Source organism: Procambarus clarkii, chromosome 54, assembly GCF_040958095.1.
Source record: "Procambarus clarkii isolate CNS0578487 chromosome 54, FALCON_Pclarkii_2.0, whole genome shotgun sequence".
Lineage (NCBI taxonomy): Eukaryota > Metazoa > Arthropoda > Malacostraca > Decapoda > Cambaridae > Procambarus > Procambarus clarkii.
Window position 1 is genome coordinate 28715332 of NC_091203.1, and position 24209 is coordinate 28739540.

Here is a 24209-nt window from a genome sequence, read left to right on the forward strand (position 1 = left end):
AACGGGCGAAGGAAGTAATTAGGGATGAGTGTCAGAGGATGTTGAGACAGGATGTGATAGAGCCTAGTACATCACCATGGTTGTCGCCAGTGGTGTTGGTACGTAAACCGGATGGTAGTTATAGGTTTTGTGTTGACTACCGAAAGATAAACGAAATTACTAAAGGTGATGTGTATCCTTTGCCACGGATACAAGAAATAATAGATCAGTTTGGGGCAGCCAAATACTTTTCCACTCTGGATGCGAAATCTGCGTATTGGGCCATCCCAGTTGCTGAGAAAGATAGAGAAAAGACCGCCTTCTCTGATGGGGTTCATACTTATCAATTCAAGCGGATGCCTTTCGGGTTAAAGACAGCGCCTTCATCATTTCAGAGGGCAATTAATTATATCCTCAGTCCAGTCTTGGGGAGGCACTCGTTAGCGTACCTGGATGATGTGGTTATCTACTCCAGGACGTTTGATGAGCACTTACGAGATTTGACTGAGACGTTGGCATTGTTAGATAAGGCGGGGTTCAAACTTAACGTGAGTAAGTGCACTCTGGCATCTCAGAAATTCAAGTTTCTGGGATTCCAGGTGAGCACAGACGGTATCCGACCTGACCCCGACTCCTGTCGTGCCATTGCTGACATGCCTACACCTAAGACAGCAAAGGATGTTCGAAGGTTTCTGGGGGCAGCCGGATATTTCCGTCGCCACATTGAGGGTTTTGCAAGTACAACAGCACCGTTAACTGAGCTTACTAAGAAAAATGTTAAATTCGTTTGGAAACCTGAGCATGATAACGCTTATGCAAAATTAAAAAGTCAACTCATTACCACCCCAGTATTGGCAGTACCGGATTTTGATAAGGAGTGGGAAGTACACACTGACGCCAGTGGCATAGCTATTGGTGGGTGCTTAATGCAACGTGATAATGACAATCTTCCTCACCCAGTTGCATATTTCAGCAGGAAGGTTAAGGGTCCGGAGGTCCGCTATTCTGCCACGGATAGGGAAGCTTTGGCTGTGGTAGAAAGTGTCAGGTACTTTGAACCGTATCTTTTCCAACGTCACTTTGTCATTTATACAGATCACAGGGCGTTGACTCATATTTTTAAGAAAAGAACTAAGTGCCCTCGCATGTCACGTTGGTCTCATGAACTAGCTGCTCACTCATTCCAAATACTTTACAAGCCTGGTCCATCACATGTTGTACCAGACACTTTGAGTAGAAACATTGCTACTATTAACGTAAATCTTAACATTGAGAATATTTCCAGTGAGAAAATGCGAGAATTCCAGATGAACGAACCAAGGTGGAAGGAAATTATTGAACTTTTGGAGGGAGGAAAATATCCGTCGAAGAAACGTAATTTAGCAATTCATGATTTTGAAATGAAGGATGGGGTCTTATTTTATGTAAAGGGACAGCAGGATCGTGCAGTTTTTCAGTTGGTTATCCCAGAGGTGTTGAAGAAGTCGGCGTTGAAACTCGCACATGCGTCTAAGATTGCAGGTCATCCGGGGATTTTTAAAACTCACATGAAAGCCAAGTCACTCTTTTTCTTCCCCGGTATGTTAACAGAGGTCATTAACTTCGTTAAGTCCTGTGGTCATTGTCAAAGGAGGAAAGGTACCCTTAAGGTACAAGCTCCATTGCAAGAATTCCCAGAAATTTTGGAACCTTTAGATCGGGTGGGGGCTGATCTGATTGATCTGCATCACAGTCATTCAGGAAACCGTTACGTATTGGTGTTGGTAGACCACCTGTCCAGGTACACCACACTGATTGCATTGCCTCAGAAGGATTCACGAACTGTTGCAAAGGCGTTCTTAGATAGGTTCGTCACTGTATTCGGTCCCCCTAAAGTGTTAGTTTCTGACCGGGGTCAGGAATTTAATGGGAATATTTTTAGAGAAGTATGTAAAATTATAGAAACCACGTCAGCATTCACGACGGCTTATCACCCTCAGGCTAACGGCATGACAGAACGGACGAACCGGTCAGTTAAAGATATGCTTGCAATTCTTGCAGAGCATGATGCAAATTCGTGGGACGAACAACTCCCCTATGTCCAGCTAGCTCTGAACACTGCCATCCATCAGTCCATTAACACCCAACCCCTTTTGCTGTTCACAGGGCATTCATGTAATTTCCCGTCAGGTCTGCTTAACAGACATAATATTGTATATGGGGAAGATTACCCATCAGAAGTTTTAAATAAGATGAAAAATGCATGGAGAATTGCAGCCAGGGCTTCCAAGACAGCACGAGACCGCTATGCTCAGCATTATGACAAGAAGGTACGACCTCTTGAGTTGAAAGTCGGGAGTCTTGTGTTGAGAGTTAATGAGGCGGCTCCTGCCAATCAGAGTAGGAAACTTGCACCTAGATGGCGGGGCCCTTACCGAGTAATTGAAAGAAAAGGTCCGGTTAATTTTGTTATTAAAGGTATTTTTGAAGACCAAGTTGAGAGAACGATTCACATTAATAAATTAAAACCTTATCACGCGAGGGAGGAACTAGAGCTGCCTTCAGCAAGTCTAATTCCTGACCTGTCTAATGATCCAAGTGCTGAGCCAGATGATGAGGATGACCTTTTGTCAGATCTCATCAGTAGTCAAGTTCAATCTTGTCACCCCATGGTAACAAGGTCGCGAGCTGTACAGTAAATTGTTAATGATCTCCCCTAGTCAGGTTTAGTAATTTCATAATAATTATCCTGTAGAGGCACTGGTGTGTATTTACTGATGTACATGACTCAGGTAGCATACTTGCCTTGCTCTGGGGTTTCCAACTTCCTATACCTCAGAGTAATATCCATGCTTCCGCCATTTGTTGTTGTCTGTCTTTCTCAGGTCTGATGGTACACCAGTTCCAGCCTCCCAGTCACACGTGAACCAAGGATCGAGATCAGCAGGTCTGGGGATGACCCACCTGGCTGATAAGATCGGGGTCTGAGGCACGTTACATAAAGTCCTCCCCCTTGTGCCCGGTAACTCGTCAATTGGTTATCCGGAAGGGGTGACTGGCGTACAGTCACCCGGCCGACACCTCACGTCACTAACGAGGTTGTCCCAGTCCAGCCATGCTGTCTTCACGGAGCAGAGTCCAGTCACTATCACAACCGTGGGCTAGCTGTCTCAAGATCACCAACCACGCCCACCAGCCGCGTAGTCAAGACTGCGGGAAAACCGGAAGTGGAAGACGAGTGGTCTACGAAGAAGAACGCTAATTGCAAGGACTTGTCAGCTCTTATCAAAACCTGTGGTTGCGTCGTCTGTGGAAACCAAGATGCAACGCGGTGGTCTCAGGTACGAACAGCACTACCCCTACAGAGTGCTTGCGGAATCGCCAGATGAGGTACAATCCTGTACCTCGGCCCAAGTTCAGCTACACGAGGGGTTGCACGGAAGGTGTACCGGCCCAGTAGTACCGGGATGACAAGTAAACGCCGGTAGATGACGTCGCCCAGGAGCTGAGGCAGGGCCCACCTGTCCTGTCACCATGCCATCCTCTTCAACACCACTCGAACCTCACTACCAACGCGAGACATCGTGACACGTCGAAGTTGTGCTCTACTGTGGCAGCCATGGTTAACAACAATCCATCAAGACTGTTTGGGGAGCGAGAAGATGAGGTGAACCCGGGTTCCTGTTAGCGGGGTCCACCTGAGCTGACAGCCGCCAGCTGTCAGCTGTCACTCAAGTCAGGTGCGGGTAGTACGAGACCCCTGTACTGTCCGTAGTTGGCCGAGGCCGGAAATGGAACTTCCAGACGACCAGGATCTTCAAGCAACATGAGGTAGTCGCCGGAATCTACAGCAACGAAATGTCAACAGGAACGAACGAGAGAAAATATTTATAGAAAAGTTTCATATACAAATAAACGCTATTAATATAGTAAACTGTGGTAACTCGGAACAGTTCAACTTTTAATTTTCCATCTGATAGTAAGCACCTATACACCTTCGGAAAGTTCTCTGGAACAGTATTAAATGTTGAAAACTAGAACTAGTGAAATAGAGAAATAAATCTAGAAAGTGAACATTAGAAAATGACCCTGTCTCTAGATAAGTTGTATGAGTAAACTGGTTTGAGAACCATCTAGTAGGGTCTCTAGAAACGTTGATCAGTGGGGAACTTTATCTAGATTTTCTAGATCCTAGATACTGATAGTTATACATATATATTTTTTAATTTTTTTTGTGGTTTACTGAACAATAAGGGTGTGGTACACAGTCTGACAAATGTGTTCACCCGCTGTTGTTGTGGACTTGAATATGAACTCTGGGATATTAGGAGTTGAGGAACTTATATCCGGAGTGTTGTTGTTGGTTAAGGGACATGTCTGTGGACATTGAATTTTTTTTAATAATAAAAATATTTCGGTGTCTTTTCTTTAGATTTTAAGATTGGGATGCGCTGTGGTGGACAGTTGCCACAGGTGTGGAGTGGAACACTAGGCCCCTGAGAGGTAGTGTTCTTCTATGTTGATATAATTTTATAATTTTGTTAATTTTTTTTAATGACATTGATTTTTTTTATTTAATGTTTTGTGTGATGTGTTTGATCTTTATTCCGGGTGGAATACTGGGATAGCTGAAGGCTATCAGCTGATTTTAGCTAGTTAGTAATTGTTAGGTTGGGATTTCTCCAGTTATTTGTTACTATATCAAGACAGGTATAGGATGTTTTGTCTTCCAGGTAGTTGGAAGGGTACGTGGCTGCATCCAAGTTGGATAGTCAGGATTATAGGGACGGTCTCTGTCCTTATGTTTTATGTATTATTACTGTTGTGTTGATAGGTATAAATACATGCTGGGGCGCACCTTTTGGGTGTGCCGTTATTGTTGTTGGAGTATTGGATGGAATTAGTTAGGATTAGATAATTTCTTTTGTTTTGAGGCATTGGTTGAAAATAGTGTTGGGTTAAAAATGTTGTTTTTGGAGTTAATGGTTAGGGTAGGGCAGGATTTCTGGATAAGAAAAGTGTGTGTAACTTGCTTTACACACAAATTTCTTAATTTCCGAGGAGGGGGAGTTGTAATGATCTGGGGCTCAGATCATTGGTTCTCCCTTCTCCCCTCTTTTCCCTCCCCTTCTCCCCTCCTTTCCTTCTCCCTCTCTCCTCCTTCCTTCTCCCCTCCCCTTGGCCGTCATTCGTCTCCTCCTCTTCCCCCCCCCCCCTGTCGCCCATTTGTCAGGGTCAAGAGGTTGACCTGAGGGTAGGGTGGTCGTGGATACCTTGGCTTCTCCCACTCAATTCCCCACTCAGATGTTCCCCTCTCCATCCCCTCTCATCCCCTCTCTTTCCCTCTCACCGGCCTTTTCCCCATACCAGGCAGAGTCAAATGTCCCTACTCCTATCTTAGAGGAGACAGGCTTGAACATAAATTATCAGTTTTGTAAACATTGCTCGCAGGTGCCTGGGCTCCATAGACGCGCCTTGTCCCCCTTCTCTTTAGCTGGGGAGAGCTGACTCAATCTTCAGGAATTCATGTAGCTTTCCACGACAGATCAGTGAAGGTGATTGGCCTGAGATAAGGGCCAAGTCCTTATTGGCCCTAGAGTGCCAGACCTCAGGCCTACGTGTTAAATGGTTGGCCATTGCCAAAATAATGGGTGGAGCCTGGGGCTGTATTAGATGGTGGGAGGAGTAATCCTTCCCAGCAATAAGTTGGAAAAACTAAATTTCATCAGTGTGTCTTGGGAGTGTATTAGGAACAGGGCCGCAAGCCCGTATCCTCGGGGCTGAGGGCAGCCATAAACATCGTGGCCGTAGTGCGGGTATTTAAGGTATCGTAGCACTTGAGTTTTTGTGTCCTCGGTAAATATCCATTGTGCCTCTAGGGAAATAGAATAGGTTATGTGTTCAAATTGTCTTGATTTACATGTTTCATAAAATAAATTGTATAGCTTGTCCAGTGGTATTCACTTAACTCCCCTTTGATATATTTTGCTACTTTGTCATTTTTTAGGTGTTGTATTGGAAGCCCCCCAGGTTCTCCTAACAATTAATCGTTACTAAAGTTGCCCTTGGATTTAAATTAGTAACGTAAATTACACAAACTAATTTTCCAAAATTTATTTCTGAAATTCATATTACCCGGAGTCCCATGGTTACTGATTCCTTGCCTTCCTGGGGGATCGGGGATTGACACATTCAGGTATGGTTGGTCAGGAAGGTGGTGGCAGTGTAAATGTGTTTTGTTATTTGTTTTTTTAAACTAATAACCCTTGTCCTTGGTGTATCTTCCTCATTTAATATTCCTCTTACATACGTGGCAGTCCAGTGAGGGGTCATACTGGACTGTAACAGTGTTAAGCTGGGGTATTGAGTGAAGAGAGACAGAGATGTACAACAGAGAGCGTATATTACGATCACGAGAGATAACAAGATAACAGGATTAATACTGGGGAACATTGGGTTATTACTATAGAGGCCGCGGTTATTACAAAGAGGGAAGCGGTCGTTACACCGTCTCTCAACTGTGGGATGAGTGTGTGAGTGTGTAATTTACAATTTGTATTCACTGGTTTGTGCTTCTAGGAGCGAAACTTATTTCTTGGACCCGGCAGCAGCAATAGTTTGCCCGGATTTAATTTTGTCATATCTAACTTTAAATTGTGAATGGAGTTCGCTACTAGCACCTACACTCCTCTAGTTCATTTCACGGTAATTTAAAAACTTGCAACATCTCTATAGCTCATCTTTTTTTTTTTAACTTCCATCTATCCCCTTATGTTCTGTTGGTATTAAGATCCTTTCCTCTTCATTCAGGCAATCCTTCTAAGTATTTTATATACCTCTATCATGTCTCCACTCTACTCTTTTTCAGATTGACGTTAGGTCCCGCTGTTTCAGTCTGCTCTCACGCCCCATCCCTCATAGCTCTTGCACGAATCTCGTTGCAAACTTCTGCATCATTTTAAGTTTCCTTACGCCATTTTAAGTTTCCTTACGCCATTTTAAGTTTCCTTACGCCATTTTAAGTTTCCTTACTCCATTTTAAGTTTCCTTACTCCATTTTAAGTTTCCTTACGCCATTTTAAGTTTCCTTACGCCATTTTGAGTTTCCTTACGCCATTTTGAGTTTCCTTACGCCATTTTAAGTTTCCTTACGCCATTTTAAGTTTCCTTACGCCATTTTAAGTTTCCTTACTCCATTTTAAGTTTCCTTACTCCATTTTAAGTTTCCTTACGCCATTTTAAGTTTCCTTACGCCATTTTAAGTTTCCTTACGGCATTTTAAGTTTCCTTACTCCATTTTAAGTTTCCTTACGCCATTTTAAGTTTCCTTACGCCATTTTAAGTTTCCTTACTCCATTTTAAGTTTCCTTACTCCATTTTAAGTTTCCTTACTCCATTTTAAGTTTCCTTACGCCATTTTGAGTTTGGGAGCATTGTGATGGGTGTTAGACACTCCAGCACCTGCCTCGTGTGGGCGGTCATCACTCTCAGTATGACGTTGTTAAGGCTCCGGAATTATGCTCTTGACATTTTCCTGACGTACTACTGACGTCACCCACATCAATGTGTGTGGCTCAGTAACTAGACGAAATGACATCCCAGCTGTTCCACGCGGTCACACACAGCAGCTGTTCCACGCTGTTCCACACGGTCACACACAGCAGTTGCTCCCCGCTGTTCCACGCGGTCACACACAGCAGCTGTTCCACGCGGTCACACACAGCAGCTGTTCCACGCGGTCACACACAGCAGCTGTTCCACGCTGTTCCACACGGTCACACACAGCAGTTGCTCCCCGCTGTTCCACGCGGTCACACACAGCAGCTGTTCCACGCGGTCACACACAGCAGCTGTTCCACGCGGTCACACACAGCAGCTGTTCCACGTGGTCACACACAGCAGCTGTTCCACGCTGTTCCACACGGTCACACACAGCAGCTGCTCCCCGCTGTTCCATACGGTCACACACAGCAGCTGCTCCTCGCTGATCCACACGGTCGCACACAGCAGCTGCTCCCTGCTGCTCCACACGGTCGCACACAGCAGCTGCTCCCTGCTGTTCCACACGGTCGCACACAGCAGCTGCTCCCTGCTGTTCCACACGGTCGCACACAGCAGCTGCTCCCCGCTGTTCCACACGGTCGCACACAGCAGCTGCTCCCTGCTGTTCCACACGGCCGCACACAGCAGGTGCTCCCTGCTGTTCCACACGGTCGCACACAGCAGCTGCTCCCTGCTGTTCCACACAGTCGCACACAGCAGCTGCTCCCCGCTGTTCCACACGGCCGCACACAGCAGCTGCTCCCCGCTGTTCCACACGGCCGCACACAGCAGCTGCTCCCCGCTGTTCCACACGGCCGCACACAGCAGCTGCTCCCTGCTGTTCCACACGGCCGCACACAGCAGGTGCTCCCTGCTGTTCCACACGGCCGCACACAGCAGATGCTCCCCGCTGTTCCACACGGCCGCACACAGCAGGTGCTCCCTGCTGTTCCACACGGCCGCACACAGCAGCTGCTACGTAAAGTATCTGATACCTACAATGCCCAGTAAATACCTGTTTAATGGAACAATTACAATACATGAATTTGAGAAAATAAGAGATAACATTGAATAGTAGCAAGAGCCCGAGTGTCCCGACACCACGAGACTGTGAAGAACAGAAAGGGAGCAAACTATTGAAACAAAAGAATCAGACAGACATGGGTTATCTTGAGATGATTTCGGGGCTTTAGTGTCCCCGCGGCCCGGTCTTCGACTAGGCCTCCACCCCCAGGAAGCAGCCTGTGACAGCTGACTAACACCAAGGTACCTATTTTACTGCTAGGTAACAGGGGCATAGGGTGAAAGAAACTCTGCCCATTGTTTCTCTCCGGCGCCCGGGATCGAACCCGGGACCACAGGATCACAAGTCCAGCGTGCTGTCCGCTCGGCCGACCGGCTCCCTATGCCCTAGGATGTCGTTAGCTTGTGAATTATTTCTTCAATATGGAGATCATACTGAAGAAATACTCATCAGGCATCATGCCTGATGAGACTATGATGAGTGTGAAGATAGATTTTAAAGACTCATCTTGACCATTTGCCTCCATGTCAGTAAGACTCATCATCAAGGTCACCATTTTGAAGGTCCCATACATCACTTTCATGCAAGGACTTGGGTTATATTTTTATTAATAAAATATAATAGAAAGTTCGGCGTGTTTATATTTGTCAAAAGTTTTGAAAGCATCAAGAACCAATTAGAGAACAGAACTACCTTGCGAGTTGTCGTTGAATACTTTCCGCCACCACGAACCTACAGTGTTGCTGAGTAACCAGTGTTGCTGAGTAACCAGTGTTGCTGAGTAACCAGTGTTGCTGAGTAACCAGTGTTGCTGAGTAACCAGTGTTGCTGAGTAACCAGTGTTGCTGAGTAACCAGTGTTGCTGAGTAACCAGTGTTGCTGAGTAACCAGTGTTGCTGAGTAACCAGTGTTGCTGAGTAGCCAGTGTTGCTGAGTAGCCAGTGTTGCTGAGTAGCCAGTGTTGCTGAGTAGCCAGTGTTGCTGAGTAGCCAGTGTTGCTGAGTAGCCAGTGTTGCTGAGTAGCCAGTGTTGCTGAGTAGCCAGTGTTGCTGAGTAACCAGTGTTGCTGAGTAACCAGTGTTGCTGAGTAACCAGTGTTGCTGAGTAACCAGTGTTGCTGAGTAGCCAGTGTTGCTGAGTAACCAGTGTTGCATGCAACCCGAGGGTCAGAGTAACCAGTGTTGCATGCAACCCGAGGGTCAGAGTAACCAGTGTTGCATGCAACCTGAGGGTCAGAGGGAGTAACCAGTGTTGCATGTAACCTGAGGGTCAGAGTAACCAGTGTTGCATGTAACCTGAGGGTCAGAGTAACCAGTGTTGCATGCAACCTGAGGGTCAGAGGGAGTAACCAGTGTTGCATGTAACCTGAGGGTCAGAGTATCCAGTGTTGCATGTAACCTGAGGGTCAGAGTAACCAGTGTTGCATGCAACCCGAGGATCAGAGGGAGTAACCAGTGTTGCATGCAACCCGAGGATCAGAGTAACCAGTGTTGCATGTAACCCGAGGGTCAGAGTAACCAGTGTTGCATGCAACCCGAGGGTCAGAGGGAGTAACCAGTGTTGCATGCAACCCGAGGGTCAGAGGGAGTAACCAGTGTTGCATGCAACCCGAGGGTCAGAGGGAGTAACCAGTGTTGCATGCAACCCGAGGGTCAGAGGGAGTAACCAGTGTTGCATGCAACCCGAGGGTCAGAGGGAGTAACCAGTGTTGCATGCAACCCGAGGGTCAGAGGGAGTAACCAGTGTTGCATGCAACCCGAGGGTCAGAGGGAGTAACCAGTGTTGCATGCAACCCGAGGGTCAGAGGGAGTAACCAGTGTTGCATGTAACCCGAGGGTCAGAGGGAGTAACCAGTGTTGCATGCAACCCGAGGGTCAGAGGGAGTAACCAGTGTTGCATGCAACCCGAGGGTCAGAGTAACCAGTGTTGCATGCAACCTGGGGGTCAGAGGGAGTAACCAGTGTTGCATGCAACCCGAGGGTCAGAGTAACCAGTGTTGCATGCAACCTGGGGGTCAGAGGGAGTAACCAGTGTTGCATGCAACCCGAGGGTCAGAGTAACCAGTGTTGCATGCAACCTGGGGGTCAGAGGGAGTAACCAGTGTTGCATGCAACCTGAGGGTCAGAGGGAGTAACCAGTGTTGCATGCAACCCGAGGGTCAGAGGGAGTAACCAGTGTTGCATGCAACCTAAGGGTCAGAGGGAGTAACCAGTGTTGCATGCAACCCGAGGGTCAGAGGGAGTAACCAGTGTTGCATGCAACCTGAGGGTCAGAGGGAGTAACCAGTGTTGCATGCAACCTGAGGGTCAGAGGGAGTAACCAGTGTTGCATGCAACCTGGGGGTCAGAGGGAGTAACCAGTGTTGCATGCAACCCGAGGGTCAGAGGGAGTAACCAGTGTTGCATGCAACCCGAGGGTCAGAGGGAGTAACCAGTGTTGCATGCAACCTGGGGGTCAGAGGGAGTAACCAGTGTTGCATGTAACCCGAGGGTCAGAGGGAGTAACAAGTGTTGCATGCAACCCGAGGGTCAGAGGGAGTAACCAGTGTTGCATGCAGCCTGGGGGTCAGAGGGAGTAACCAGTGTTGCATGCAACCCGAGGGTCAGAGGGAGTAACCAGTGTTGCATGCAACCCGAGGGTCAGAGGGAGTAACCAGTGTTGCATGTAACCCGAGGGTCAGAGGGAGTAACCAGTGTTGCATGCAGCCTGGGGGTCAGAGTAACCAGTGTTGCATGCAACCTGAGGGTCAGAGGGAGTAACCAGTGTTGCATGCAACCTGGGGGTCAGAGTAACCAGTGTTGCATGCAACCTGAGGGTCAGAGTAACCAGTGTTGCATGCAACCTGAGGGTCAGAGTAACCAGTGTTGCATGAAACCTGAGGGTCAGAGGGAGTAACCAGTGTTGCATGAAACCTGAGGGTCAGAGGGAGTAACCAGTGTTGCATGCAACCTGAGGGTCAGAGGGAGTAACCAGTGTTGCATGCAACCTGAGGGTCAGAGTAACCAGTGTTGCATGCAACCTGAGGGTCAGAGGGAGTAACCAGTGTTGCATGCAACCCGACGGTCAGAGTAACCAGTGTTGCATACAACCCGAGGGTCAGAGGGAGTAACCAGTGTTGCATGCAACCCGAGGGTCAGAGTAACCAGTGTTGCATGCAACCTGGGGGTCAGAGTAACCAGTGTTGCATGCAACCCGAGGGTCAGAGTAACCAGTGTTGCATGCAACCCGAGGGTCAGAGGGAGTAACCAGTGTTGCATGCAACCCGAGGGTCAGAGGGAGTAACCAGTGTTGCATGCAACCTGAGGGTCAGAGGGAGTAACCAGTGTTGCATGCAACCTGAGGGTCAGAGTAACCAGTGTTGCATGCAACCCGAGGGTCAGAGGGAGTAACCAGTGTTGCATGCAACCCGAGGGTCAGAGGGAGTAACCAGTGTTGCATGCAACCTGGGGGGTCAGAGGGAGTAACCAGTGTTGCATGCAACCTGAGGGTCAGAGTAACCAGTGTTGCATGCAACCTGGGGGTCAGAGTAACCAGTGTTGCATGCAACCCGAGGGTCAGAGTAACCAGTGTTGCATGTAACCCGAGGGTCAGAGGGAGTAACCAGTGTTGCATGTAACCCGAGGGTCAGAGGGAGTAACCAGTGTTGCATGCAACCCGAGGGTCAGAGGGAGTAACCAGTGTTGCATGCAACCTGGGGGTCAGAGTAACCAGTGTTGCATGCAACCCGAGGGTCAGAGGGAGTAACCAGTGTTGCATGTAACCCGAGGGTCAGAGGGAGTAACCAGTGTTGCATGCAACCCGAGGGTCAGAGGGAGTAACCAGTGTTGCATGCAACCTGGGGGTCAGAGGGAGTAACCAGTGTTGCATGCAACCTGGGGGTCAGAGTAACCAGTGTTGCATGCAACCTGAGGGTCAGAGGGAGTAACCAGTGTTGCATGCAACCCGAGGGTCAGAGGGAGTAACCAGTGTTGCATGCAACCTGGGGTCAGAGGGAGTAACCAGTGTTGCATGCAACCTGAGGGTCAGAGGGAGTAACCAGTGTTGCATGCAACCCGAGGGTCAGAGGGAGTAACCAGTGTTGCATGCAACCCGAGGGTCAGAGTAACCAGTGTTGCATGCAACCCGAGGGTCAGAGTAACCAGTGTTGCATGCAACCCGAGGGTCAGAGTAACCAGTGTTGCATGCAACCCGAGGGTCAGAGTAACCAGTGTTGCATGCAACCCGAGGGTCAGAGTAACCAGTGTTGCATGCAACCCGAGGGTCAGAGTAACCAGTGTTGCATGCAACCCGAGGGTCAGAGTAACCAGTGTTGCATGCAACCCGAGGGTCAGAGTAACCAGTGTTGCATGCAACCCGAGGGTCAGAGTAACCAGTGTTGCATGCAACCTGGGGGTCAGAGGGAGTAACCAGTGTTGCATGTAACCCGAGGGTCAGAGGGAGTAACCAGTGTTGCATGCAACCCGAGGGTCAGAGGGAGTAACCAGTGTTGCATGTAACCCGAGGGTCAGAGGGAGTAACCAGTGTTGCATGTAACCCGAGGGTCAGAGGGAGTAACCAGTGTTGCATGCAACCCGAGGGTCAGAGGGAGTAACCAGTGTTGCATGTAACCCGAGGGTCAGAGGGAGTAACCAGTGTTGCATGTAACCCGAGGGTCAGAGGGAGTAACCAGTGTTGCATGCAACCCGAGGGTCAGAGGGAGTAACCAGTGTTGCATGCAACCCGAGGGTCAGAGTAACCAGTGTTGCATGCAACCTGAGGGTCAGAGGGAGTAACCAGTGTTGCATGCAACCTGAGGGTCAGAGGGAGTAACCAGTGTTGCATGTAACCCGAGGGTCAGAGGGAGTAACCAGTGTTGCATGCAACCTGAGGGTCAGAGGGAGTAACCAGTGTTGCATGCAACCCGAGGGTCAGAGGGAGTAACCAGTGTTGCATGCAACCTGGGGGTCAGAGGGAGTAACCAGTGTTGCATGCAACCTGGGGGTCAGAGGGAGTAACCAGTGTTGCATGCAACCCGACGGTCAGAGGGAGTAACCAGTGTTGCATGCAACCTGGGGGTCAGAGTAGCCAGTGTTGCATGCAACCTGGGGGTCAGAGGGAGTAACCAGTGTTGCATGCAACCTGGGGGTCAGAGGGAGTAACCAGTGTTGCATGCAACCCGAGGGTCAGAGGGAGTAACCAGTGTTGCATGCAACCCGAGGGTCAGAGTAGCCAGTGTTGCATGCAACCTGGGGGTCAGAGGGAGTAACCAGTGTTGCATGCAACCCGAGGGTCAGAGTAACCAGTGTTGCATGCAACCCGAGGGTCAGAGTAGCCAGTGTTGCATGCAACCTGGGGGTCAGAGGGAGTAACCAGTGTTGCATGCAACCCGAGGGTCAGAGTAACCAGTGTTGCATGCAACCTGGGGGTCAGAGGGAGTAACCAGTGTTGCATGCAACCCGAGGGTCAGAAGTATGAAGTTCGTCAGCTGAAAAGTCAATCAGTATATAATCAAATACTTTGTTTAATAGTGTGTTGAGGGCAACAGTTCTGCAGTTACCAGACGAGAACTTGGAAGTTCAACAGTTCTATGGCGCGGGAACAAGTACAGGTGATGCAGTACCAGGAGGGGGGGGGGGGGGGGGGGGGGGAGCCTGTGAGACACATTGACTTCCAGTTTCAGTGTTCCATGTTTAAGGATGTCACAGGGAGTCATAATTAATTTTTTTTAATATTAGGGGTTTAATATTAGGGCAGGTGTTTAATATTAGGGACATATATATATATATATATATATATATATATATATATATATATATATATATATATATATATATTTATATATATATATATATATATATATATATATATAACACACACACACACACACACACACACCTAATATTGTTTTTTAAATACCCCATATATTTTTCGTTGTAAACAGGTACATCAGGTGAAAAAACTCTGCTCATTTGTTTCCACCTCCGACGGGAAACGAACCCGCGCCATTAAGATTAGGACCTCCAACCGTACAACCGGCTGGGCCATGGGCCGCGAGGGCCCCATGTGTGTATGTGCGTGTGTATGTGCGTGTGTATGTGCGTGTGTATGTGCGTGTGTATAGCCGCCCCTGTAGGTAACGAATACAATTGGGTCATTTCCCGGATGTTGTTGATACAAATCTGGCCACTTTGTGGTACTTTTTGTCAGCTCTGAAGTATAGTGAGGAGGGAATGACCCCATTCATCGTTCCTCTGGACGACAGCTTTCCAATAGACCAATGTGGCCCAAGATTTATGTGACTCGGTGTATTCCTCTTGTATTGCAAGGAAAGTGAAGACAGAATTGCTTATTCACCTTTACAATGTCGATAAATTCGAAAATACTGTTGTAGAAAAATAGTGAAATAATAAAGAATGAAGTGTTTGGTCGTATGACCTTTCGTCGCGTCAAGGAAATCTTCTGGGAACATGTCAGAGAACCAAATTAATTTCGGACCTTTTGGTAAATCGTACACAACAGTTGGTAACAAAGTTTATCTCCGTTATCGAGATTTCCCAAGACAAATACGGTCACCCACCTCCTGCTGGTCTTAACCTAATTGATCGATGATAATCCTTTATTGGTATTTTTAATTGTTTTGTATTAAAGGGGCTTTTGAAGCTTTCGAACAAAACTCTGTACTTAGTTTTACGCATGAGTGAAGGCAAGATCATCGTGTCTTCATCTTTAGGTGCGTGGTTTGGTCATCATATCATCAGCTACATTATTGTGGCTCATTGTCTGCAGAGTGAAGGCGTTGCCCTGCTTAGTCGTGGCAGACTCAGAAATGGCGGCTTACACACTTCAGTGAACTCTAAGAATAATAACATAGCAGTGTGCTGTATTTCTGTATTGAATACCCTGACCAGTACATCGAAGTTGTTGTCAACACACTGGCAGATGTCTCCAGCAACACTGGCAGATGTCTCCAGCAACACACTGGCAGATGTCTCCAGCAACACACTGGCAGATGTCTCCAGCGACACACTGGCAGGGGTCTCCAGCGACACACTGGCAGGGGTCTCCAGCGACACACTGGCAGATGTCTCCAGCGACACACTGGCAGGGGTCTCCAGCGACACACTGGCAGATGTCTCCAGCGACACACTGGCAGATGTCTCCAGCGACACACTGGCAGATGTCTCCAGCAACACACTGGCAGATGTCTCCAGCAACACTGGCAGATGTCTCCAGCAACACACTGGCAGATGTCTCCAGCAACACACTGGCAGATGTCTCCAGCAACACACTGGCAGATGTCTCCAGCAACACACTGTCAGGGGTCTCCAGCAACACTGGCAGATGTCTCCAGCAACACTGGCAGATGTCTCCAGCAACACTGGCAGATGTCTCCAGCAACACACTGGCAGATGTCTACAGCAACACACTGGTAGACTAGTTGTTCTTACTAGCGATCTTCTGCTGCCTAGTTGTCAGTCTGGCAGTAATTTGCTTTGGCAACTTCTAAAGCATCGCACAAGAATCAGTTGGGGGATCTTACTTTATTAAGTTGACTGAATATTTTATTGATTTCAATGTCTAACCTCTGAGGACTAGTGTGTTGCAATGCCCTTAAGAACAGACCCGACGCAACACTACTTTTTCTTGGCGTGACTACTGAAGTTATGGAGGTAGTTACCGGGATGTGGGTTTTCCCTGTACACGTGAAGCTCAGTGAGGTGGTACTCCTTATTACTAGCACGTCTAGAAAGGGTAATTGGTCTAATTATTCATTATATTCTACTAACTAATGAAAATCTACTAACGTTTTCTTTTCATGACAGTTTTTACTGTCAGAAATATGGTTGTAGTATGGGGTAGTCCCTTGCCTCCAGTGTTATCTAACCAGTATAAGGAATACTTCGAGACGTGCGCCCTCTCTCAGATGGAACCTCGAGACATGATTTGGTACACATACGTTGGTGACATATTAACATGGAAGGATAGCTGGGGACTTCTTCTCAGAGCTCTTTGAGAGGCTGAATGCTTTAGTCTCCTAGTATCAAATTTAAGGTTGAATGGGAGTCAGATGACAGTATAGTTGAAAAACTGCTATCCGGTCAACATTTTGATCCATCCTAGAGGACGTATGGCAGCCACTACCCGGGAAACACAAACCGAAACTGTCTCTTACTTTCCGCTTGTTACAACTTGTAATAAAGTTGTTACATCTTGGCTTAACGTGTTTATGACGTATTAGAACGTTGTTAAAACTTGCTATATTGGTTGTTATAACTGGTTAGGAGGTGTTGTAACTTGTTCGAACGTTGTACCAACGTCGTAGTTTCGGTGTGTGTTTGGCGGGTAGTGTCCTGGCCCCCTTCTCCCAATCATAAAAGTTGTCAAACAATCTAGTGTGAGAATAACAAATTATTCAGTTAGTCTATCAGGGATGCGAACACTTCGACCACAGAGCAGCATGACGACGCTCAACCACTGTGCCACAAATGCCTTTTGATGTATTGCTGAACTGCCACTAAGGTGGTCTAGTTTCAGATCGTTTAATGCAATCTGCAACGTGCAAGCGGGAGTGTGTGGGGTTGAGTGCACGTTCCCTAGAGTATCGCTAGCCTCATCATTCATCACACTTCCGCGCCGAGCTGTTTACAGTTGTCCAAGCAATAGATAACACATTATTAACAAAGTCAAGGATTTAATTTTTCTGACTTCAAAAGTGACTTGCGTGGTATACATAATGCGTTCAGATTTTTTTGAGATATATAGAAGAGTTGTTACATGGTTGTAGAGCCACTAGTACGCGTAGCGTTTCGGGCAGGTCCCTGGAATACGATCCCCGCCGCGAAGAATCCTTGTTACAACCAAGTACACATTTTACTGTTGAGTTAAACAGAGGCTACAGTTAAGGATTTGCGCCCAGTAAATCCTCCTCCCCGGCCAGGATACGAACCCATGACATAGCGCTCGCGGAACGCCAGGCGAGTGTCTTACCACTACACCACGGAGACTGCTAAATGATATGAGACTAACAACTGATATGTTACAAATCTTTTTAGTTTTAGCTTTAATATACTAAATTCTTAGTTTAAGGTAATTCTTACTTTATACTTTTAATTCTTACTTTAATATAATAAGTTCTTACTATTACTTATTTACTTTAAAACCATCAACTTGATATGGTTGCCCGCATCACTGCAGTGTTTATGGCAATAACTTACCGGATACCCTCGTCAAGTTGACGTAACAGCTCGGAGGGTCAGAGTTTTACCATCCGATTTCAATTGACTGCTCTCTTCGGGCAAGAATTTCCAATATCCTCTTCGGCAATGTTGAAGGACCAGCCATGGCATAACCACCATCCCCAGCCCCTTATAGGACACACACACACACACACACACACACACACACACACACACACACACACACACACACACACACACACACACAGATATTAGAAAGAACTTTTTTAGTGTCAGAGTGGTTGACAAATGGAATGCATTAGGAAGTGATGTGGTGGAGGCTGACTCCATACACAGTTTCAAGTGTAGATATGACAGAGCCCGATAGGCTCATGAATCTGTACACCTGTTGATTGACGGTTGAGAGGCGGGACCAAAGAGCCAGAGCTCAACCCCCGCAAACACAACTAGGTGAGTACAACTAGGTGAGTACACACACACACAAAAGGGCCTAGCGGCTGAGTGGACAGCGCTGTGAAGTCTTTGTCCTAATGGCTAGGGTTCGATTGCCGGTAGAGGCAGAAACAAATGGGCAGAGTTTCTTTCACTGATGCACCTGTTCACCTAACAGTTAGACAGCTGCTATGGGCTGCATGCTGGGGATGTGTGTGTAAGAGAATGGCTCCTTCTTTCTTTATCACAGTTATCTGTCTTAGAGTACTGTAACGATACATGACAACGATACAAGCAAATCTATATTCACTCGATAGCTATTTCTCGCGTAACGGATGCATTGCTGGTCCTGCCACACCAAGAGCCATTCTCCCAATCTTCCTGCACCAGCTGCTGCTGCTCCGTCAGTTACTCTTGCCTGCACGCATTGCGCTAAGATAAAACGCCTCAGACTGCATAAACCCTCTACAAATTTCCCCGATTCGGGAAATGTTGTTGCCCGGCCTCAAAAGCTTCACTAGAATGAGCCTGCGGCTGAGAATATCCACCGAAAGAGCTGATCTTATGGGCAGTAGCTGTCACGATACGAAGTCGCTTACCGCAAATTCTCCTTCCTCACCCTCCCCCCCTCCTTCCTTACCCTCCCCAGCCATCTCAACCGTTCTTGCTCGATGTGCCGGGACGCGACGCCTCGCCTCCTTACACACCCGAGTTGCTCCAACAAACTCGAGTAATGGCAGCACTTCAGGGCCTGGCTGCCGCGTCGCACACATCCAGTAGCGTATTTGCCTGTTCGATGGAGCAGGGCGGAGCAGGGCTGGCCGTCCCGAGGACCCGTGTCAGGGGCCCATGGCTTTGGAGGAGGGCCCTATCCACCCCCCCTCGATCCGCGGGTGTGGATAGATTCACACCGACACTTTGGAAATTTTAGTGTGGCGTTCCCACAGTCTCGAGGCCTGGCACTCACCACCAGTGGCACTCACTGTGGTGTTATCCTCTCTTTAATTGTCAGTCTTTTGACGAAGTATATTGAAAGCAAGATGACGAGTCTGATTTAATAAAGCATTAACCATTAAAGCATTTAATAAAGCATTAACCATTAAAGCAGTGTTCTCAGTGTTCACCCACTTAACACTTCCGATCATCCTTCCCACCCCCTGTTCCCTCCCTCTGTTCCCTCTGTTCCGTTCCTCTGTTCACACCTCCGTCCCTGTGTCTCCTTCAGCTGTGTGAGTTATATTAAATCATTCCCAAATCATCTTAGAATGTATCCAGATCATCTTACCACTGTTCATTATCTCTCCCGTCTCTACCTCGACAAATACTTGCAATTCTCATAGGAACATCAAATACATTTCAAGTAACATATATCTTATTATTCCTATTATTAGTCTGGACAAGGTGAGGTTTTACGTCGCATCTCATATTAAGGGTAAATGCGTCCTAAATATTTAATTCTATAGTATGGTACGTTCATGAGTAATTAATCGCCCCCATGCATACATATTACACTTAATTCACGGAATCTTTGAGCCCTGGAATATTTATATCCGTGTCAGATTAATGAATGAATTATTCATGTGTTGATAATTGTCACGAATGTAAAAAAGGTTTACGTCTAACTAGTAGATCATCAAAGCACAATGTACACATAAATATTGCTCTAATATTTCGCTTAAATAATTTGGTAGGCTTCATGAAAATTGGACACGGACACACACACACACACACACACACACACACACACACACACACACACACAGATTGACAGAGTGGACATAGACGAAATGTTCACACGGAATAGTAACAGAACGAGGGGACATGGATGGAAGCTTGAAACTCAGATGAGTCACAGAGATGTTAGGAAGTTTTCTTTTAGCGTGAGAGTAGTGGGGAAATGGAATGCACTTCAGGAACAGGTTGTGGAAGCAAATACTATTCATAATTTTAAAACCAGGTATGATAGGGAAATGGGACAGGAGTCATTGCTGTAAACAACCGATGCTCGAAAGGCGGGATCCAAGAGTCAATGCTCGATCCTGCAGACACAACTAGGTGAGTACAACTAGGTGAGTACACACACACACACACATCGTGTGTGACATCTGTGGCGTATGCGAGGCTGGCTAACACCAGAACTGCTATCAGGAACCTGTGTGTAAGGAATCCTTGAGAACCTTGTATACCACGTATGTAAGGCCAGTCCTGCCGTATGAGGTCCAGTATGGAGCCTAAAAAAAGTTTTTTTTTCATACCTCAAAAATGTTTAGAGATATGTCGCATACTCCAGGATTGGTCTTACGAGTGTGTGTGTGTGTGTGTGTGTGTGTGTGTGTGTGTGTGTGTGTGTGTGTGTGTGTGTGTGGACTCACTTAGTTGTACTCTCCTAGTTGTGCTTGCGAGGGTTGAACTTTTGGCTCTTTGGTCCCGCCTCTCAACTGTCAATCTACTGGTGTACAGATTCTCTAGCTTTTTGAGCTCTATCATATCTGCATTTGAAACTGTGTATGGAGTCAGCCTCCACCACATCACTGCCTAATGCATTCCATTTACTAAATACTCTGACAGTGAAAAAGTTCTTTCTAATGTCTCTGTGGCACATTTTGGTACTCAGCTTCAGCCTGTGTCCCCTTGAGCGTGTACCACTCGTGTTAAATAATCCATCCTTGTGCACCCTGTCAATTCCCCGTAGATTTTTGTATGTGGTGATCATGTCTCTCCGAGCTCTTGTGTTCCTGCAACGTGAGGTGCAGGTCACGCAGCCTTTCCTCGTAACTCCTGCTTCTAAGTTCTGGTATGCCTGAGGTATGCTTAGTGGCATACCACAGAACTTTTTCCAGCTTCGTCTTGTGCTTGACAAGGTACGGGCTCCATGCTGGGCCGCATACTTCAGGATTGGCCTTACATATGTGATATGTCAGGTCCTGAAGAATTCCTTACACAGGTTTCTGAAGGGAGGTCTGATGTTAGCCAGTCTCGCATACGCCGCCGATGTTATTCTTTTGATGTGGGCTTCAGGAGACAAGTTTGGTGTGATATCAACTCCTAGATCTTTCTGTCCGTTTCGTGAAGGACTTCATCTCCCATTCGGTATCCAGGGTCTAGCCTACTATTTCCTCTGCCTAACTTCATCACCTTACATTTACTTGGGTTAAACTTTACTAGCCATTTGTTGGACCATTCCTTCAGTTTGCCTAGGGCATCTTGTAGCCTCATACTATCTTCTTTTGTCTTAATCCTCTTCATAGTTTTTGCATCATCGGCAAACATAGAGATGAACGAGTCTAGTCTCTCTGGGAGATCATTTACATATATCAGAAACAGTTTAGGTCCAAGGACTGTGTGTGTGTGTGTTTTTCCACACATCAAAGAGCCTTTTGTTGAAGAATCGTGGAAAGGAATTTATCTCATGGATTGTGGCGTCCACCACCTGAGACACAAGGTAAAGAACACCCATCTCGAGGCGCACTTGGCTCTCGGCTGAGACAAACACAAGACGCTCTTTGGCAGAGAGGAGCATCTTGGAGGCAGAGAAGAGGATCTGAGAGGTACAGTGGAAGATCTGAGAGACGGAGAACAGGATCTTGGAGGCATAGAGAGGCAGAAAGGAACATCCTGGAGGTAAAGAAAAGGATCAGAGAGGCAGAGAGGAGCATCTTGGAGGCAGAGAAAAGGATCTGAGAGGCAGAGAAGAGGATCTTGGAGGGAGAGATGAGGATCTTGAAGAATAATCTGAGAGGCAAAGAATAGGATCTTGTAGGCAGAGAGGAGAATCTTCGAGGCAGAGAAGAGGATCTAAGAGGTACAGTGGAAGATCTGAGAGACGGAGAACAGGATCTTGGAGGCATAGAGGACGGTCTGAGAGGCAGAAAGGAACATCCTGGAGGTAAAGAAAAGGATCAGAGAGGCAGAGAAGAGGATCTTGGAGGCAGAGGCTCTGGACCTCTGTTGTTGACCATATCTGTACTATAAGCGAGAATGTCTGTCTTCTCTGTCTGTCCATGGTTGGAGGCCAGACGATTGGGGCTGACCTCATCCAACTTTGCCGGGGAAATTGACTAGGGCGGACGTAGGCTGGTTAAGGTCGGCTTAAGTTAAACGCTTTACAAATATTAACAATTATAGTGACCCCCCCCCCTCACCCCCTATACGCGTTTCGTGGAGTCATGTGTCAAATATTTGGTGTGAATCCCTTAGAGATTTTAGTGATCATAATATATTTTCTGATAGACCAAAACAGTAGTTTCAGTAATAATAAATTTTCTGAGAGAAGAGGGAGATGGGGAAGGGGGATACCAAGGGGAAAAGGGTTGAAGAGGGAGTAAAAAGACCCGGGTGGAGCCGGGTTACCCCTTCTATAGAGCTAAATGGAAATGTGTCTGTCTGTTTGAGGTTCGAAGGAGAGGTTATGAATTTTTATGACCTGGTGATTCCCAGACGTCTGCCTTAACCTACTCGACCACGATGTTACAAAGTTGACCAACCCAGAACTCTACAGAGTTCTCTGGGGAGGTTCTGGAGGCCACGGTTCCCAAACAGGATTTTACCATCAACCCGACTACACTCAGACCTCCAATACTGGCGGTCACATTGTACCACTGTGGCAGAGTCAGTTAAGGCAGGCGTCTGGGAACCACCAGGTCGCGGGTTCAAGTCACTCCGTACCACAAAATGATTTTTATTGACACATCACGTCATTGTGATTTTATATATACAGTATTATATATAATAATATGGTCGATAACCATTTCCGTAATGGTCCTTACCCTTCCATATCGATATTCCATCTTTACTTCCCTCCCATCCATACTGGGGGCCCCCATCCATACTGGGGGCCCCCATCCATACTGGGGCCCCCCATCCATACTGGGGCCCCCCATCCATACTGGGGCTCCCCCATCCATACTGGGGCCCCCCATCCATACTGGGGCCCCCCCCATCCATACTGGGCCCTTCATCAAATTTGTCTAATGTCATCTTGACTTCCTTACCTCTTTAGTTTGACTCTTGCTGCATACATATTATTCATTTTCTTCTCAGCATTGCTCAAGTGGTCCACTTTCCATACTGTCTTTCCGTTGAGGTTTAAGAAGACTTCTCTCATCATATTTCCTGTGTTTGTGGTCACTAACTGTTCACTCTCTCCTCCGCAGGGATCTTCGGCCTCCCACGCCTTGAAGACCCTCATTAGTGTGTCGACGGTCATCCTCCTCGGACTCATATGTGCCTATCACGCCCTCGAGGTTCAGGTGAGTACAGCAGGTGAAGCAGGAGACTTGTGGACCCAAGCATCCCCTCCAAGGCTTGGAGGGATGCATGCGTCCACGATATCAGGTGAGTACAGCAGGTGAAGCAGGAGACTTGTGGACCCAAGCATCCCCTCCAAGGCTTGGAGGGATGCATGCGTCCACGATATCTATCCAAGGTGCCCAAGCAACCCTCCAAGGCTTGGAGGGATGCATGCGTCCACGATATCTATCCAAGGTGCCCAAGCATCCCCTCCAAGGCTTGGAGGGATGCATGCGTCCACGATATCTATCCAAGGTGCCCAAGCAACCCTCCAAGCACCAAGGAGTGCAGAAGATGCACTCCTTGACCTGCCGAAAGTGAGGTCAACAGGCCCGGACAAACACCCGTATTGAGAGGGTGAAAGTTTGTCACACTATTGCCGGAACAACCGTGGACATTTTCAAGAGGAAACTAGATTTATTCCTCCAAGGAGTGCCGGACCAACCGGGCTGTGGTGGGTATGTGGGCCTGCGGGCCGCTCCAAGCAACAGCCTGGTGGACCAAACTCTCACAAGTCGAGCCTGGCCTCGGGCCGGGCTTGGGCAGTAGAAGAACTCCCAGAACCCCATCAACCAGGTATATGTGGGCCTGCGGGCCGCTCCAAGCAACAGCCTGGTGGACCAAACTCTCACAAGTCGAGCCTGGCCTCGGGCCGGGCTTGGGGAATAGTAGAACTCCCAGAACCCCATCAACCAGGTATCAACCAGGTAACTGGTGCAGTAGACAGATCGAGTGTGTGTACAAGAGGAGGTAGATGTCGTAGTGAGGTAAAACAGTAGAAGTAGTAA

At 47.5% G+C, this 24209-nt stretch overlaps 1 protein-coding gene across 1 annotated transcript in view; it reads left to right on the top strand.

The window, feature by feature from the left end:
- The window catches only part of LOC123771328 (small conductance calcium-activated potassium channel), a 623340-nt gene that overhangs the window by 515706 nt on the left and 83425 nt on the right, over positions 1 to 24209 (top strand). Inside the window, 1 exon segment of the mRNA XM_069305218.1 lies at positions 23286 to 23381. Coding sequence (XP_069161319.1) covers positions 23286 to 23381 — 96 coding nt within the window.